General features: G+C 54.8%; 1 protein-coding gene across 1 annotated transcript; it reads right to left on the bottom strand.

Annotated features, from left to right (window-relative positions):
* Positions 1–1,687: 1,687 nt before the first annotated feature.
* LOC139255913 (hornerin-like) lies at positions 1,688–11,404 on the bottom strand. Its single transcript, XM_070874053.1, has 9 exons — positions 11,096–11,404; positions 9,919–10,503; positions 8,342–9,138; positions 7,703–8,158; positions 6,175–7,459; positions 5,216–6,078; positions 4,332–4,787; positions 2,894–4,088; positions 1,688–2,239 (listed from the first exon to the last, which is right to left on the bottom strand). The coding sequence occupies exons 1-9, from the start codon at positions 11,402–11,404 to the stop codon at positions 1,688–1,690; spliced, it is 6,498 nt and encodes a 2,165-aa protein (XP_070730154.1).
* Positions 11,405–18,628: the final 7,224 nt, after the last annotated feature.

Raw genomic sequence — 18,628 nt, 5'->3', positions numbered from 1 at the left:
TTGTTGGGCCTTTTATAGGCCTCTCCGATGCCTCCCCGGACTCCCGCTGCTCGAACTCCTGCCTCCTCGACTGTTGGGCCTTTTATAGGCCTCTCCGATGCCTCCCCAGACTCCCGCTGCTCGATCTCTTGCCTCCTCGACTGTTGGGCCTTTTATAGGCCTTTCCGACACCTCCCCGGACTTCCGCTGCTCGAACTCTTGCCTCCTCGATTGTTGGGCCTTTTATAGGCCTTTCCGACACCTCCCCGGACTCCCGCTGCTCGAACTCCTGCCTCCGCCGACAGTTGAGCCTTTTATAGGCCTCTCCGACGCCTCCCTGGACTCCCGCTGCTTGAATTTGTTCTCGGGTTCCTATCCCCCTGCCAAACTAGTTTAAACTCTCCCCAACAGCACGAGCGAGAATGTTGACCCGGCGCTTGTTGAGGTGCAACCCATCCAGTTTGTACAGGTCTCATCTCCCCGAGAAGTGGTCCCAATGCCTCAGGAATTTAAAGCCCTCCCTCCTACACCAACTCTCCAGCCATGCATTCATCCTCTCTATCCTTCTATTCTTGTACTCATTAGCACGTGGCACCGGTAGTAACCTGGAGAATACTACCTTTGAGGTCCAACACTTTAATTTTTCTCCGAGTTCCCTACATTCTGCCTGTAGGACGTCATCCCTCTTTCTACCTATGTCGTTGGTCCCAATATGAACCACGACCTCTAGCTGTTCAACCTCTTCCCCGAGAATGGCCTGCATTTGCTCTGTGACATCCATGACCCAGGGAGGCACCATACCATTCTGGAGTCACGTCTACGGCGACAGAAACGCCTCTCTCTGTTCCCCTAACTATTGAATCCCCTACCATTACAGCTTTTTTATTCTTTGTCCCTGTGCAGCTGAGCCACCCGTGGTGTCTTGGAATTGGCTCTGGTTGCACTCCCCAGAGGCACCATCGCTTTCACCGGTGCTCAGAAGAGAATATCGGTTGGAAAGCGAGATAGACTCGAGGGGGAGGACTCCTGCACTGTCTGCCTAGCATTCTTCATCCATCTGGTGGTCACCCACTTCCCCTTTGCCTGCATGCTTTTAAGCCGCGGGGTCACCACCTCGTGAAACGTGCTATCCACGTAGCTCTCAGACTCGCGGATGCACCATATTGACTCTAGCTGCTGCTCAAGCTCCGAAATGCGGAGCTCGAGTAGTTGAAGTTGGTGACAACTACACCACACATCCTGCGGCATGTGGGAAGTGTCCAGGACTTCCCACATGCCGCAGGATGTGCACTCCATGGGATTAAGCTGCCCTGCCATCCCTCGAGTTAGACTTGTCCGTTACAAAAGAGAAAGAGAGATACTTATTAATCAACCAGCCAATCACGTACCTGCCCGGACGAGGGCCGTGAGCTCCTCGCCAGAAGTGAACTCCTCGCCAACCTCCGGGCCTTCTGTTCCTCAGACGCCTGAACTCTCGCTCTCGGACTACTACCTCCCGACCCTTGGAATGCCGAACTCTCGGACTCCTGAACTCTCGGACTCCCAAAGTCCCGGACTCCTGAATGCCCGATCTCGGAATCCTGAACTCCCGAATCCCGAACTCTCGGACTCCTGACTCTCGGACTCCTGAACTCTCGGACTCCCAAACTCCCGGACTCCTGAATGCCCTATCTCGGAATCCTGAACTCCCGACTCCCGAACTATCGGACTACCGACTCTCGGAATCCTGAACTCTGGGACCCGTGAATTCCTGAGCTCTCGAACTCCTGAACTCCCGACTCTCGGACTCCTGAACGCCCAAACTCTCGTACTCCTGAACTCTCGGACTCCCGAACTCTCGGACTCCTGAACTCTCGGACTCCTGAACTCCTGACTCTCGGACCCCTGAACTCTCGGACATCCGAATTCTAGGACTCCTGAACGCCCGACTCCCGAACTCTCGGACTCTCGACTCTCGGAATCTTGAACTCTCGGACTCCTGAACTCCCGACTCTCGTACTCCTGAACTCTCGGACTCCCGAACTCTTGGACTCCTGAACTCTCGGACTCCTGAGGTCCCGACTCTCGGACTCCAGAACTCCCGACTCTCGGACTCCTGAACTCTCGGATCCCGAACTCTCGGACTCTCGAACTCTCGGACACCCGAAATCTCGGACTCCCGAACTCGCGGACTGCTGAACTCCCGAACTCTCGGACGCTCGAACTCTCGGACTGCTGAACTCCCGAACTCTCGGACGCCCGAACTCTCGGACTCCTGACTCTAGGAATCCTGAACTCTCGGACGCCCGAACTCTAGGACTCTGAACTCTCGGACTGCTGAGCTCCCGAACTCTCGGACGCCTGAACTCTCGGACTCCCGAACTCCCGAACTCCCGAACTCCCGAACTCTTGTACTCCTGAACTCCCGTACTCCTGAACTCTCCCTCTCGGACTCCTGAACTCTCGGACTCCTGAACTCTCGGACTCCTGAACTCCCGAACTGCGGACTCCCAAACTGAACTCTTGGACTGCTAATCTCCCGAACTCTCGGACTCTTGAACTCCCAAACTCTTGTACTCCTGAACTCTTGGGCTTCCGAACTCTCGGACTCCCGACTCTCGGAATTGTAAATTCTCGGACTCCTGAACTCCCGACTCTCGGACTCCAGAACTCACGACTCCTGAACTCTCGGACTCCCGAACTCTCATACTCCTGAACTCCCGGACACCCGGACTCTCAGACCCCTGAGCTCTCGGACTCCTGAACTCCCGACTCTAGGACTCCTGTACTCCTGAACTCTCGTACTTCTGAACTATCTGACTCCTGAACGCCCGAACTCTCGTACTCCTGAACTCTCGGACTCCCGAACTCTCGGACTCCTGAACTCTCAGACTCCTGAACTCTCAGACTCCTGAACTCCAGTCTATCGGACTACTGAACTCCTGATTCCCGAACTCTCGGACTCCCGACTCTCGGAATCCTGAACTCTCGGACTCCTGAACTCCAGACTCTCGGACTCCTGAGAACTCTCGGACATCCGAATTCTAGGACTCCTGAACGCCCGACTCCCGAACTCTCGGACTCTCGACTCTCGGAATCTTGAACTCTCGGACTCCTGACCTCCCGACTCTCGTACTCCTGAACTCTCGGACTCCCGAACTCTTGGACTCATGAACTCTTGGATTCCTGAGGTCCCGACTCTCGGACTCCAGAACTCCCGACTCTTGGACACCTGAACTCTCCTTCTCGGACTCCTGAACTCTCGGACTCCTGAACTCTCGGACTCCCGAACTCTCGGACGCCCGAACTCTCGGACGCCCGAACTCTCGGACTCCTGAACACTCGGACTCCCGAACTCGCGGACTGCTGAACTCCCGAACTCTCGGACGCCCGAACTCTCGGGCGCCCGAACTCTCGGACGCCGAACTCTCGGAATCCTGAACACCCAACTCTCGGACTCCTGAACTCTCGGACGCCCGACCTCTCGGACTCCTGCACTCTCGGACTGCTGAATTCCCGAACTCTCGGACTCCCAAACACCCAAACTCTTGTACTCCCAAACTCTCGTACACCCGAACTCCCGATCTCTTGTACTCCTGAACTCTCGGACTCCTGAACTCTCCCTCTCGGACTCCTGAACTCTCGGACTCCTGAACTCTCGGACTCCTGAACTCCCGACTAGCGGACTCCCGAACTGAACTCTTGGACTGCTGAACTCCCAAATTCTTGTACTCCTGAACTCTCGGGCAGCCGAACTCTCGGACTCCCGACTCTCGGAATTGTAAATTCTCGGACTCCTGAACTCCCGACTCTCGGACTCCTGAACTCTCGACTCCTGAACTCTCGGACTCCTGAACTCTCGGACTCCTGAACTCCCGACTCTCGGACTCCTGATCTCTCGACTTCTGAACTCTCGGACTTCTAAACACCCGACTCGCAGACTCCCAAACTCTCGGACTCCCGAACTCCCGAACTCTTGTACTCCTGAACTCTTGGATTCCTGAACTCCCGACTTGCGGACACCCGAACTGAACTCTTGGACTGCTAAACTCCCGAACTCTCGGACTCCTGAACTGCCAAACTCTTGTACTCCTGAACTCTCGGGCTCCTGAACTCTTGGACTCCCGACTCTTGGAATTGTAAATTCTCGGACTCCTGAACTCTCGGCTCTCGGACTCCTGAACTGTCGACTCCTGAACTCTCGGACTCCCGAACTCTCGGACTCCTGAACTCTCGGACTCCCGAACTCTCGGACGCCCGATCTCTCGGACTCCCGAACTCTCGGACTCCCGAACTCTCGGACTCCTGAACTCCCGAACTCTTGTACTCCTGAACTCTCAACTTGTGAACTCTCGGACTCCTAAACTCCCGACTCGTGGACTCTCAAACTCTCGGACTCCTGAACTCTCGGACTGCTGAATTCCCGAACTCTCGGACTCCCGAACTCTTGTACTCCTGAACTCTCGACTTCTGAACTCTCGGACTCCAAAACTACCGACTCGTGGACTCCCAAACTCTCGGACTCCTGAACTCTTGGACTCCTGAACTCTCGGGCTCCCGAACTCTCGGACTCCCGACTCTCGGAATCGTAAATTCTCGGACTCCTGAACTCCCGACTCTCTGACTCCTGAACTCCCGACTCCTTAACTCTCGGACTCCTGAACTCTCGGACTCTCGAACTCGCGGACTGCTGAACTCCCGAACTCTCGGACTCCCGAACTCTCGGATGCCCGAACTCTCGTACTCCCGACTCTCGGAATCCTGAACACCCAACTCTCGGACTCCTGAACTCTCGGACGCCCGAACTCTCGGACTCCTGAACTCTCGGACTGCTGAGCTCCCGAACTCTCGGACGTCTGAACTCTCGGACTCCTGAACTCTCGGACTGCTGAGCTCCCGAACTCTCGGACTCCCGAATTCCCGAACTCTTGTACTCCCGAACTCTCGGACTCCCGAACTCCCGAACTCTTGTACTCCTGAACTCTCGGACTCCTGTACTCTGCCTCTCGGACTCCTGAACTCTCGGACTGCTGAGCTCCCGAACTCTCGGACGCCTGAACTCTCGGACTCCTGCACTCTCGGACTGCTGAATTCCCGAACTCTCGGACTCCCGAACACCCAAACTCTTGTACTCCCAAACTCTCGTACACCCGAACTCCCGATCTCTTGTACTCCTGAACTCTCGGACTCCTGAACTCTCCCTCTCGGACTCCTGAACTCTCGGACTCCTGAACTCTTGGACTCCTAAACTTCTGACTTGCGGACTCCCGAACTGAACTCTTGAACTGCTAAACTCCCGAACTCTCGGACTCCTGAACTCCCAAACTCTTGTACTCCTGAACTCTCGGGCACCCGAACTCTCGGACTCCCGGCTCTCGGAATTGTAAATTCTCGGACTCCTGAACTCCCGACTCTCGGACTCCTGAACTCTCGACTCCTGAACTCTCGGACTCCTCGACTTCTGAACTCTCGGACTCCTAAACTCCTGACTCGCGGACTCCCAAACTCTCGGACTGCTGAATTCCCGAACTCTCGGACTCCCAAACTCCCGAACTCTTGGACTCCCGAACTCTTGGACTCCCGAACTCTTGGACTCCTGAACTCTTGGACTCCTGAACTCTTGGACTCCCGAACTCTTGGTCTCCTGAACTCTTGGACTCCCGACTTGCGGACACCCGAACTGAACTCTTGGACTGCTAAACTCCCGAAATCTCGGACTCCTAAACTCCCAAACTCTTGTACTCCTGAACTCTCGGGCTCCCGAACTCTCAGACTCCCGACTCTTGGAATTGTAAATTCGCGGACTCCTGAACTCCCGACTCTCCGACTGCTGAACTCTCGGACTCCCGAACTCTCGGACTCCCGAACTCTCGGACTCCCGAACTCTCGGACTCCAGAACTCTCGGACTCCAGAACTCTCGGACTGCTGAACTCCCGATCTCTCGGACACCCGAACTCTCGGACTCTTGAACTCTCGGACTCCTTATTCTCGGATTCCTGAACTCTCGGAACTCCTGAACTCCCGACTCTCAGACTCCTGATCTCTCGACTTCTGAACTCTCGGACTTCTAAACTCCCGACTCGTGGACTCCCAATCTCTCGGACTCCTGAACTCTCGGACTGCTGAATTCACAAACTCTCGGACTCCCGAACTCCCGAACTCTTGTACTCCTGAACTCTTGGACTACTGAACTCTTGGACTCCTGAACACCCGACTTGCGGACTCCCGAACTGAACTCTTGGACTGCTGAATTCTCGAACTCTCGGTCTCCTGAACTCTCGGACGCCCGAACTCTCGGACTCCTGAATTCTCGGACTGCTGAGCTCCCGAACTCTCGGACGCCTGAACTCTCGGACTCCCGAACTCTCGGACTCCCGAATTCCCGAACTCTTGTACTCCCGAACTCTCGGACTCCCGAACTCCCGAACTCTTGTACTCCTGAACACTCGGACTCCTGTACTCTCCCTCTCGGACTCCTGAACTCTCGGACTCCTGAACTCTCGGACTCCTGAACTCTCGGACTCCTGAACTCCTGAACTCTCGGACTCCTGAACTTCCGACTTGCGGACTCCCGAACTGAACTCTTGAACTGCTAAACTCCCGAACTCTCGGACTCCTGAACTCCCAAACTCTTGTACTCCTGAACTCTCGGGCACCCGAACTCTCGGACTCCCGGCTCTCGGAATTGTAAATTCTCGGACTCCTGAACTCCCGACTCTCGGACTCCTGAACTCTCGGACTCCCGAACTCTCGGACGCCCGAACTCTCGGACGCCCGAAATCTCGGACTCCTGAACACTCGGACTCCCGAACTCGCGGACTGCTGAACTCCCGAACTCTCGGACGCCCGAACTCTCGGACGCCGAACTCTCGGAATCCTGAACACCCAACTCTCGGACTCCTGAACTCTCGGACGCCCGACCTCTCGGACTCCTGCACTCTCGGACTGCTGAATTCCCGAACTCTCGGACTCCCGAACACCCAAACTCTTGTACTCCCAAACTCTCGTACACCCGAACTCCCGATCTCTTGTACTCCTGAACTCTCGGACTCCTGAACTCTCCCTCTCGGACTCCTGAACTCTCGGACTCCTGAACTCCCGACTAGCGGACTCCCGAACTGAACTCTTGGACTGCTGAACTCCCAAATTCTTGTACTCCTGAACTCTCGGGCAGCCGAACTCTCGGACTCCTGAACTCTCGACTCCTGAACTCTCGGACTCCTGAACTCTCGGACTCCTGAACTCCCGACTCTCGGACTCCTGATCTCTCGACTTCTGAACTCTCGGACTTCTAAACACCCGACTCGCAGACTCCCAAACTCTCGGACTCCCGAACTCCCGAACTCTTGTACTCCTGAACTCTTGGATTCCTGAACTCCCGACTTGCGGACACCCGAACTGAACTCTTGGACTGCTAAACTCCCGAACTCTCGGACTCCTGAACTGCCAAACTCTTGTACTCCTGAACTCTCGGGCTCCTGAACTCTTGGACTCCCGACTCTTGGAATTGTAAATTCTCGGACTCCTGAACTCTCGGCTCTCGGACTCCTGAACTGTCGACTCCTGAACTCTCGGACTCCCGAACTCTCGGACTCCTGAACTCTCGGACTCCCGAACTCTCGGACGCCCGATCTCTCGGACTCCCGAACTCTCGGACTCCCGAACTCTCGGACTCCTGAACTCCCGAACTCTTGTACTCCTGAACTCTCAACTTGTGAACTCTCGGACTCCTAAACTCCCGACTCGTGGACTCTCAAACTCTCGGACTCCTGAACTCTCGGACTGCTGAATTCCCGAACTCTCGGACTCCCGAACTCTTGTACTCCTGAACTCTCGACTTCTGAACTCTCGGACTCCAAAACTACCGACTCGTGGACTCCCAAACTCTCGGACTCCTGAACTCTTGGACTCCTGAACTCTCGGGCTCCCGAACTCTCGGACTCCCGACTCTCGGAATCGTAAATTCTCGGACTCCTGAACTCCCGACTCTCTGACTCCTGAACTCCCGACTCCTTAACTCTCGGACTCCTGAACTCTCGGACTCTCGAACTCGCGGACTGCTGAACTCCCGAACTCTCGGACTCCCGAACTCTCGGATGCCCGAACTCTCGTACTCCCGACTCTCGGAATCCTGAACACCCAACTCTCGGACTCCTGAACTCTCGGACGCCCGAACTCTCGGACTCCTGAACTCTCGGACTGCTGAGCTCCCGAACTCTCGGACGTCTGAACTCTCGGACTCCTGAACTCTCGGACTGCTGAGCTCCCGAACTCTCGGACTCCCGAATTCCCGAACTCTTGTACTCCCGAACTCTCGGACTCCCGAACTCCCGAACTCTTGTACTCCTGAACTCTCGGACTCCTGTACTCTCCCTCTCGGACTCCTGAACTCTCGGACTGCTGAGCTCCCGAACTCTCGGACGCCTGAACTCTCGGACTCCTGCACTCTCGGACTGCTGAATTCCCGAACTCTCGGACTCCCGAACACCCAAACTCTTGTACTCCCAAACTCTCGTACACCCGAACTCCCGATCTCTTGTACTCCTGAACTCTCGGACTCCTGAACTCTCCCTCTCGGACTCCTGACCTCTCGGACTCCTGAACTCTTGGACTCCTAAACTTCTGACTTGCGGACTCCCGAACTGAACTCTTGAACTGCTAAACTCCCGAACTCTTGTACTCCTGAACTCTTGGACTCCTGAACTCCCGACTTGCGGACACCCGAACTGAACTCTTGAACTGCTAAACTCCCGAACTCTCGGACTCCTGAACTCCAAAACTCTTGTACTCCTGAACTCTCGGGCTCCCGAACTCTCGGACTCCCGACTCTCGGAATTGTAAATTCTCGGACTCCTGAACTCCCGACTCTCGGACTCCTGAACTGTCGACTGCTGAACTCTCGGACTCCCGAACTCTCGGACTCCAGAACTCTCGGACTCCAGAACTCTCGGACTCCTTAAATCTCGGACTGCTGAACTCCAGAACTCTCGGACGCCCGAACTCTCGGACTCCCGAACTCTCGGACTCCTTAAATCTCGGACTGCTGAACTCCCGAACTCTCGGACGCCCGAACTCTCGGACGCCCGAACTCCTGAACTCCCGAACTCTTGTACTCCTGAACTCTCAGACTCTTGAACTCTCGGACTCCCGATTCTCGTATTCCTGAATTCTCGGAACTCCTGAACTCCCGACTCTCAGACTCCTGAACTCTCGGACTTCTAAACTCCCGACTCGTGGACTCCCAAACTCTCGGACTCCTGAACTCTCGGACTGCTGAATTCCCAAACTCTCGGACTCCCGAACTCCCGAACTCTTGTACTCCTGAACTCTTGGACTCCTGAACTCTTGGACTCCTGAACACCCGACTTGCGGACTCCCGAACTGAACTCTTGGACTGCTAAACTCCCGAACTCTCGGTCTGCTGAACTCCCAAACTCTTGTACTCCTGAACTCTCGGGCACCCGAACTCTCGGACTCCTGACTCTCGGAATCGTAAATTCTCGGACTCCTGAACTCCCGACTCTCGGACTCCTGAACTGTCGACTCTCGGACTCCTGAACTGTCGACTCCTTAACTCTCGGACTCCCGAACTCTCAGACTCCTGAACTCTCAGACTGCTGAATTCCCGAACTCTCGGACTCCCGAACTATAGGACGCCCGAACTCACGGACTCCCGAACTCACGGACTCCCGAACTCTCGGACGCCCGAACTCTCGTACTCCTGAACTCCCGACACTCGGACTCCTGATCTCTCGACTTCTGAACTCTCGGACTCCTAAACTCCCGACTCGCGGACTCCCAAACTCTCGGACTCCTGAACTCCCGACTCCTGAACTCTCGGACTCTCGACTCTCGGACTCCCGACTCTCGGAATCATAAATTCTCGGACTCCTGAACTCCCGACTCTCGGACTCTTGAACTCCGGATTCCTTAACTCTCGGACTCCCGAACTCTCATACTCCTGAACTCTCGGACTCCTGAACTCTCGGACTCCTGTACTCCCGAACTCTCATACTCCTGAACTCTCCGACTCCTGAACGCTCGAACTCTCGTACTCCTGAACTCCTGATTCCCGAACTCTCGAACTCACGACTCTCAGATTCCTGAACTCTCGGACTCCTGAACTCCTGACTCTCGGACTCCTGAGAACTCTCGGACATCCAAATTCTAGGACTCCTGAACGCCTGACTCCCGAACTCTCGGACTCTCGACTCTCGGAATCTTGAACTCTCGGACTCCTGAACTCCCGACTCTCGTACTCCTGAACTCTCGGACTCCCGAACTCTTGGACTCCTGAACTCTCGGACTCCTGAGGTCCCGACTCTCGGACTCCAGAACTCCCGACTCTTGGACACCTGAACTCTCCCTCTCGGACTCCTGAACTCTTGGTCTCCTGTACTCTCGGACTCCCGAAATCTTGGACTCCCGAACTCTCGGACGCCCGAACTCTCGGACTCCTGAACTCTCGGACTCCCGAACTCGCGGACTGCTGAACTCCCGAACTCTCGGACGCCCGAACTCTCGTACTCCCGACTCTCGGAATCCTGAACACCCAACTCTCAGACTCCTGAACTCTCGGACGCCCGAACTCTCGGACTCCTGAACTCTCGGACTGCTGAGCTCCCGAACTCTCGGACGCCTGAACTCTCGGACTCCTGAACTCTCGGACTGCTGAACTCCTGAACTCTTGGACTCCCGAATTCCCGAACTCTTGTACTCCCGAACTCTCGGACTCCCGAACTCCCGAACTCTTGTACTCCTGAACTCTCGGACTCCTGAACTCTCCCTCTCGGACTCCTGAACTCTTGGACTCCTGAACTCTCGGACTCCTGAACTCTTGGACTGCTAAACTCCCGAACTCTCGGACTCCTGAACTCCCAAACTCTTGTACTCCTGAACTCTCGGGCCTCCGAACTCTCGGACTCCCGACTCTCGCAATTGTAAATTCTCGGACTCCTGAACTCCCGGCTCTCGGACTCCTGAACTGTCGACTCCTGAACCCTCGGACTCCCGAACTCTCGGACTCCCGAACTCTCGGACTCCTGAACTCTCGGACTGCTGAACTCCCGAACTCTCGGACTCCCGAACTCTCGGACGCCCGATCTCTCGGACTCCCGAACTCTCGGACTCCTGAACTCCCAAACTCTTGTACTCCTGAACTCTCGGACTCTTGAACTCTCGGACTCCCGATTCTCGGAATCCTGAACTCTCGGAACTCCTGAACTCCCGACTCTCGGACTCCTGATCTCTCGACTTCTGAACTCTCGGACTCCTAAACTCCCGACTCGTGGACTCCCAAACTTTCGGACTCCTGAACTCTTGGACTGTTGAATTACCGAACTCTCGGACTCCTGAACTTCCGAACTCTTGTACTCCTGATCTCTTGGACTCCTGAACTCTTGGACTCCTGAACACCCGACTTGCGGACTTCCGAACCGAACTCATGGACTGCTAAACTCCCGAACTCTCGGGGTCCTGAACTCCCAAACTCTTGTACTCCTGAACTCTCGGGCTCCCGAACTCCGGACTCCCGACTCTCGGAATCGTAAATTCTCGGACTCCTGAGCTCCCGACTCTCGGACTCCTGAACTCCCGACTCCTTAACTCTCGGACTCCCGAACTCTCAGACTCCTGAACTCTCGGACTCCTGTACTCCCGAACTCTCATACTCCTGAACTCTCATACTCCTGAACTCTCCGACTCCTGAACGCTCAAACTCTCGTACTCCTGAACTCTTGATTCCCGAACTCTCCGACTCCCGACTCTCAGAATCCTGAACTCTCGGACTCCTGAACTCCTGACTCTTGGACTCCTGAGAACTCTCGGATATCCGAATTCTAGGACTCCTGAACGCACGACTCCCGAACTCTCGGACTCTCGACTCTCGGAATCTTGAACTCTCGGAGTCCTGAACTCCCGACTCTCGTACTCCTGAACTCTCGGACTCCTGAACTCTTGGACTCCTGAACTCTTGGACTCCTGAGGTCTCGACTCTCGGACTCCAGATTTCCCGACTCTTGGACACCTGAACTCTCCTTCTCGGACTCCTGAACTCTCGGACTCCTGAACTCTCGGACTCCCGAACTCTTGGACTCCCGAACTCTCGGACGCCCGACCTCTCGCACTCCTGAACTCTCGAACTCGCGGACTGCTGAACTCACGAACTCTCGGACTCCCGAACTCTCGGACACCCGAACTCTCATACTCCCGACTCTCGGAATCCTGAACACCCAACTCTCGGACTCCTGAACTCTCGGACTCCTGAACTCTCGGACTGCTGAACTCCCGAACTCTCGGACTCCCGAATTCCAGAACTCTTGTACTCCCGAACTCTTGGACTCCTGAACTCCCGAACTCTTGTACTCCTGAACTCTCGGACTCCTGAACTCTCCCTCTCGGACTCCTGAACTCTCGGACTCCTGAACACTCGGACTCCTGAACTCTTGGACTCCTAAACTCCCGACTTGCGGACTCCCGAACTGAACTCTTGGACTGCTAAACTCCAGAACTCTCGGACTCCTGAACTGTCGACTCCCGAACTCTTGGACTCCCGAACTCTTGGACTCCCGAACTCTCGGACTCCTGAACTCTCGGACTCCTGAACTCCCGACTCTCGGACTCCTGATCTCTTGACTTCTGAACTCTCGGACTCCTAAACACCTGACTCGCAGACTCCCAAACTCTCGGACTGCTGAATTCCAGAACTCTCGGACTCCCGAACTCCCGAACTCTTGTACTCCTGAACTCTTGGACTCCTGAACTCTTGGACTCCTGAACTCTTGGACTCCTGAACTCCCGACTTGCGGACACCCGAACTGAACTCTTGGACTGCTAAACTCCCGAACTCTCGGACTCCTGAACTCCCAAACTCTTGTACTCCTGAACTTTCGGGCTCCCGAACTCTCGGACTCCCGACTCTCGGAATTGTAAATTCTCGGACTCCTGAACTCCCGACTCTCGGACTCCTGAACTGATGACTCCTGAACTTTCGGACTCCCGAACTCTCGGACTCCTGAACTCTCGGACTCCTTAAATCTCGGACTGCTGAACTCCAGAACTCTCGGACTCCCGAACACTCGGACGCCCGAACTCTCAGACTCCCGAACTCTCGGACTCCTGAACTCCCGAACTCTTGTACTCCTGAACTCTCGGACTCTTGAACTCTCGGACTCCCGATTCTCGGATTCCTGAACTCTCGGAACTCCTGAACTCCCGACTCTCAGACTCCTGATCTCTCGACTTCTGAACTCTCGGACTTCTAAACTCCCGACTCGTGGACTCCCAAACTCTCGGACTCCTGAACTCTCGGACTGCTGAATTCCCAAATCTCGGACTCCCGAACTCCCGAACTCTTGTACTCCTGAACTCTCGGGCACCCGAACTCTCCGACTCCCGACTCTCGGAATTGTAAATTCTCGGACTCCTGAACTCCCGACTCTCGGACTCCTGAACTCTCGACTCCTGAACTCTCGGACTCCCGAACTCTTGGACTCCTGAACTCTCGGACTCCTTAAATCTCGGACTGCTGAACTCCCGAACTCTCGGACTCCTGAACTCTCGGGCAACCGAACTCTCGGACTCCCGACTCTCGGAATTGTAAATTCTCGGATTCCTGAACTCCCGACTCTCGGACTCCTGAACTCTCGACTCCTGAACTCTCAGACTCCCGAACTCTTGGACTCCCGAACTCTCGGACTCCTGAACTCTCGGACTCCTGAACTCCCGACTCTCGGACTCCTGATCTCTCGATTTCTGAACTCTCGGACTCCTAAACTCCTGACTCGCGGACTCCCAAACTCTCGGACTCCTGAACTCTCGGACTGCTGAATTCCCAAACTCTCAGTCTCCCGAACTCCCGAACTCTTGTACTCCTGAACTCTTGGACTCCTGAACTCTTGGACTCCTGAACACCCGAATTGCGGACTCCCGAACTGAACTCTTGGACTGCTAAACTCCCGAACTCTCGGTCTCCTGAACTCCCAAACTCATGTACTCCTGAACTTTCGGGCTTCCAAACTCTCGGACACCTGACTCTCGGAATCGTAAATTCTCGGACTCCTGAACTCCCGACTCTCGGACTCCTGAACTCCCGACTCCTTAACTCTCGGACTCCCAAACTCTCAGACTCCTGAACTATAGGACGCCCGAACTCAGGGACTCCCGAACTCTCGGCTTCCCGACTCTCGGAATCCTGAACTCCCGAACTCTCTGATACCCGAACTCTCGGAATCCTGAACTCTCGGACTCCTGAACTCCCTACTCTCGGACTCCTGAACTCCTGACTTCTGAATTCTCAGACTCTTGAACTCCCGAACTCTCGGACTGCTGAACTCTCGGACTCCCGACTCTTGGAATCCTGAACTCTCGGACTCCTGAACTCCCGACTCTCCGACTCCTGAACTACCGACTTCTGAACTCTCGGACTTCTGAACTCTCGGACTCCCGACTCTCGGAATCCTGAACTCTCGGACTCCTGAACTCCCGACTCTCCGACTCCTGAACTCCCGACTTCTGAACTCTCAGACTCCTGAACTCCCGGCTCACGGACTCCCGAACTCTCGGACTCTCGTACTCCAGAACTCTCGTACTCTTGAACTGTCGGACTCCCGAACTCTCGGACTCCCGAACTCCGGACTCCCGAACTCTTTGGACTCCTGAACTCCAGAACTCTCAGACTCCTGAGCTCTCGGATTTCTGAACTCCCGAATCCCGAATCTCGGACTCCCAACTCTCGGAATTCTGAATTCTCGGACTCCTGAACTCCCGACTCTCCGACTCCTGAATTCCTGACTTCTGAATTCTCGGACTCCTGAACTGTCGGACTCCCGAACTCTTGGACTCCTGAACTCCCGAACTCTCGTACTCCCCAACTCTCGGACTCCCGACTCTCGGAATCCTAAACTCTCGGACTCCTGAACTCCCGACTCTCCGACTCCTGAACTCCCGACTTCTGAACTCTCGGACTCCTGAACTCCCAATTTGCGGACTCCCGAACTCTTGGACTCCTGAACTCCAGAACTCTCGGACTCCTGAGCTCTCGGACTCCTGAACTCCCGAATCCCGAACTCTCGGACGCCCGACTCTCGGAATCCTGAACTCTCAAACTCCTGAACTCCCGACTCTCGAACTCCTGAACTCCCGACTTCTGAACTCTCGGATTCCTAAACTCCGTACTCTCGGACTCCTGAACTCTCGGACTCCCGAAATCTCGGACTCCCGACTCTCGGAATCCTGAACTCTCGGACTCCTGAACTCCCGACTCGAACTCCTGAACTCCCGGCTCACGGACTCCTGAAATCTTGGACTCCTGAACTCACGAATTCTCGGACTCCCGAACTCCGGACTCCCGAACTCCGGACTCCCGAACTCTTTGGACTCCTGAACTCCAGAACTCTCAGACTCCTGAGCTCTCGGACTTCTGAACTCCCGAATCCCGAACTCTCGGACTCCCGACTCTCGGAATCCTGAACTCTCGGACTCCTGAACTCCCGACTCTCGGACTCCTGAACTCATGGACTCCTGAACTCCCGACTCTCGGACTCCTGAACTCCCGACTCCTGAACTCTCGGACTCCTGAACTCTCGCACTCCTGAACTCTCGTACTCCTGAACTCCCGACTCCTGAACTCATGGACTCCTGAACTCCAGACTCTCGGACTCCTGAACTCTCGTACTCCTGAACTCCCGACTCCCGAACGCTCGGACTCCTGAACTCTCAGACTCCTGAACTCTCAGACTCCTGAACTCTCTGACTCCTGAACTCTCGTACTCCTGAACTCTCCGACTCCTGAACTCCCAAACTCTCGGACTCCTGAACTCTCGGACTCCTGAACTCTCCGACTCCTGAACTCTCCGACTCCTGAACTCTCGGACTCCTGAACTCCCAAACTCTCGGACTTCTGAACTCCCAAACTCTCGTACTCCTGAACTCTCGGACTCCTGAACTCCCAAACTCTCAGACTTCTGAACTCCCAAACTCTCGGACTCCTGAACTCTTGGACATCTGAACTCTCAGACTCCTGAACTCTCAGACTCCTGAACTCCTGAACTCTTGGACTCCTGAACTCTCGGACTCCAGAACTCTCGGACTCCTGAACTCTCAGACTCCCGAACTCTCAGACTCCTGACTCTCGGACTCCTGACTCTCGGACTCCTGAACGCTCCGACTCCTGAACTCTCAGACTCCTGAACTCCCGAACTCTCAGACTCCTGAACTCTCAGACTCCCAAACTCCCGTCTATCGGACTACAGAACTCCCGACTCCCGAACTTTCGGACTCCCGACTCTCAGAATCCTGAACTCTCGGACTCCTGAACTCCTGACTCTCGGATTCCTGAACTCACAGACTCCCGACCCCTGAACACTCGGACTCCTGAACTCTCGGACTCCCGAATTCTAGGACTCCTGAACTCCGACTCTCGTACTCCTGAACTCCCGACTCCAGAACTCTCGGACTCTCGACCCTCCGAATCCTGAACTCTCGGACTCCTGAATTCCCGACTCTCGTACACCTGAACTCTCGGACTCCCGAACTCTCGTACTCCTAAACTCTCCCTCTCGGACTCCTGAACTCTCAGACTCCTGAACTCTCGGACTGCTGAACTCTTGGAATCCTGAACTCCCGAACTCTCGGAAACCCCAACTCTCGGACTCCCGAACTCTCAGACACCCGAACTCTTGGACTCCTGAACTCCCGAACTCTTGTACTCCTGAACTCTCGGAATCATGACTCTCGGAATCCTGAACTCTTGGACTCCTGAACTCCCGATTCTCGGACTCCTGAACTCCCGACTCCTGAACTTTCGGACTCCCGAGCTCTCGGACTCCTGAACTCTCGGACTCCTGAACTGCTGAACTCTCGGACTCCTGAACTCTCAGACTCCCGAAATCTCGGACTCCCGACTCTCGGAATCCTGAACTCTCGGACTCCTGAACTCTCGGACTCCTGAACTGCTGAACTCTCGGACTCCTGAACTCTCAGACTCCCGAACTCTCGGACTTCTGAACTCTCGGACTCCCACGCTCTCAGACTCCTGAACTCTCGGACTCCTGAACTGCTGAACTCTCGGACTCCTGAACTCCCGACTCCTGAACTCTTGGAATCCCGAGCTCTTGGACTCCTGAACTCCCGAACTCTCAGACTCCTGAACTCCCGAACTCTTGTACTCCTCAACTCTCAGACTCCTGAACTTCCGACTCTCGGACTCCTGAACTCCCGAATTCTGAACTCACGGACTCCCGAACTCTCGGACTCCTGAACTCTCGGACTGCTGAACTCCTGAACTCTTGGACTCCCGAATTCTCGGACTCCTGAATTCTCGGAATCCTGAACTCCCGAGCTCTCGTACTCCTCAACTCTCGGAGTCCCGAACCCATGGACTCCCAACTCTCAGACTCCTGAACTCCTGACTCTCGGACTCCCGAACTCTCGGACTCATGAACTCTCAGACTCCTGAACTCTCGGCCTTCCGAACTCTCGGCCTCCTGAACTCTCGGACTCCTGAACTCCCGACTCTCGGACTCCCGAACTCTCGGACTCCTGAACTCTCGGACTCCCGCACTCTCGGACTCCTGAACTCTCGGACTCCTGAATTGCCAATTGTCGCACTCTTGAACTCACAGGAGGTTCCACAAACTGAACACAGCAAGGTCGCAGAAACAGCAAGGAGAAAATGACCATAATCTGTTTTAGTGATGTTGGTTGAGGGAAAAATATTGGCCCAGGACACCGGGGAAACTTTCCCAGCTTTATTTCGAAATAGTACCATGGGATCTTTTATGCCCACCACAGACGGCAGACGGACCCTTGTTTTAACGTCTCATCCAAAAGACAATAGAAACATAGAAAATAGGTGCAGGAGTAGGCCATTCGGCCCTTCGAGCCTGCACCGCCATTCAATAAGATCATGGCTGATCATTCCCTCAGTACCCCTTTCCTGCTTTCTTTCCATACCCCTTGATCCCTTTATCCGCAAGGGCCATATCTAACTCCCTCTTGAATATATCCAATGAACTGGCATCAAGTACTCGCTGCAGCAGGGAATTCCACAGGTTAACAACTCTCTGAGTGAAGAACTTTCTCCTCATCTCAGTTCTAAATGGCCTACCCCTTATCCTAAGACTATGTCCCCTGTTTTGGACTTCCCCAACATCAGGAACATTCTTCCTGCATCTAACCTGCCCAGTCCTGTCAGAATCTTATACGTTTCTATGAGATCCCCTCTCATCCTTCTAAACTCCAAAGAATAAAGGCCCACTTGATCCAGTCTCTCCTCATATGACAGTCCAGCCATCCCTGGAATCAGTCTGGTGAACCTTCGCTTCACTCCCTCAATAGCAAGAACATCCTTCCTCAGATTAGGAGACCAAAAATGAACACAATATTCCAGGTGAGGTCTCACTAAGGCCCTGTACAACTGCAGTAAGACCTCCCTGCTCCAATACTCAAATCCAGTCCATAGGAACTGATCAAGAGTTAATAGACTTTTGGAAAATGATCACCAATGCATCCACTTTTTCTACAGCCACTTCCTTAAGTACTCTGGGGTGCAGACTATCAGGCTCCAGGGATTTATCGGCCTTCAATCCCATCAATTTCCCTAAAACAATTTCCCGCCAAATAACGATATCCTTCTGTTCCTCCTTCTCACTAGACCTACTGTCCCCTAGT

Source organism: Pristiophorus japonicus, chromosome 3, assembly GCF_044704955.1.
Source record: "Pristiophorus japonicus isolate sPriJap1 chromosome 3, sPriJap1.hap1, whole genome shotgun sequence".
Classification (NCBI taxonomy): Eukaryota; Metazoa; Chordata; class Chondrichthyes; family Pristiophoridae; genus Pristiophorus; species Pristiophorus japonicus.
Note: the sequence above shows the minus strand (reverse complement) of the source record. Positions and strands in the feature narration are given on the sequence as shown.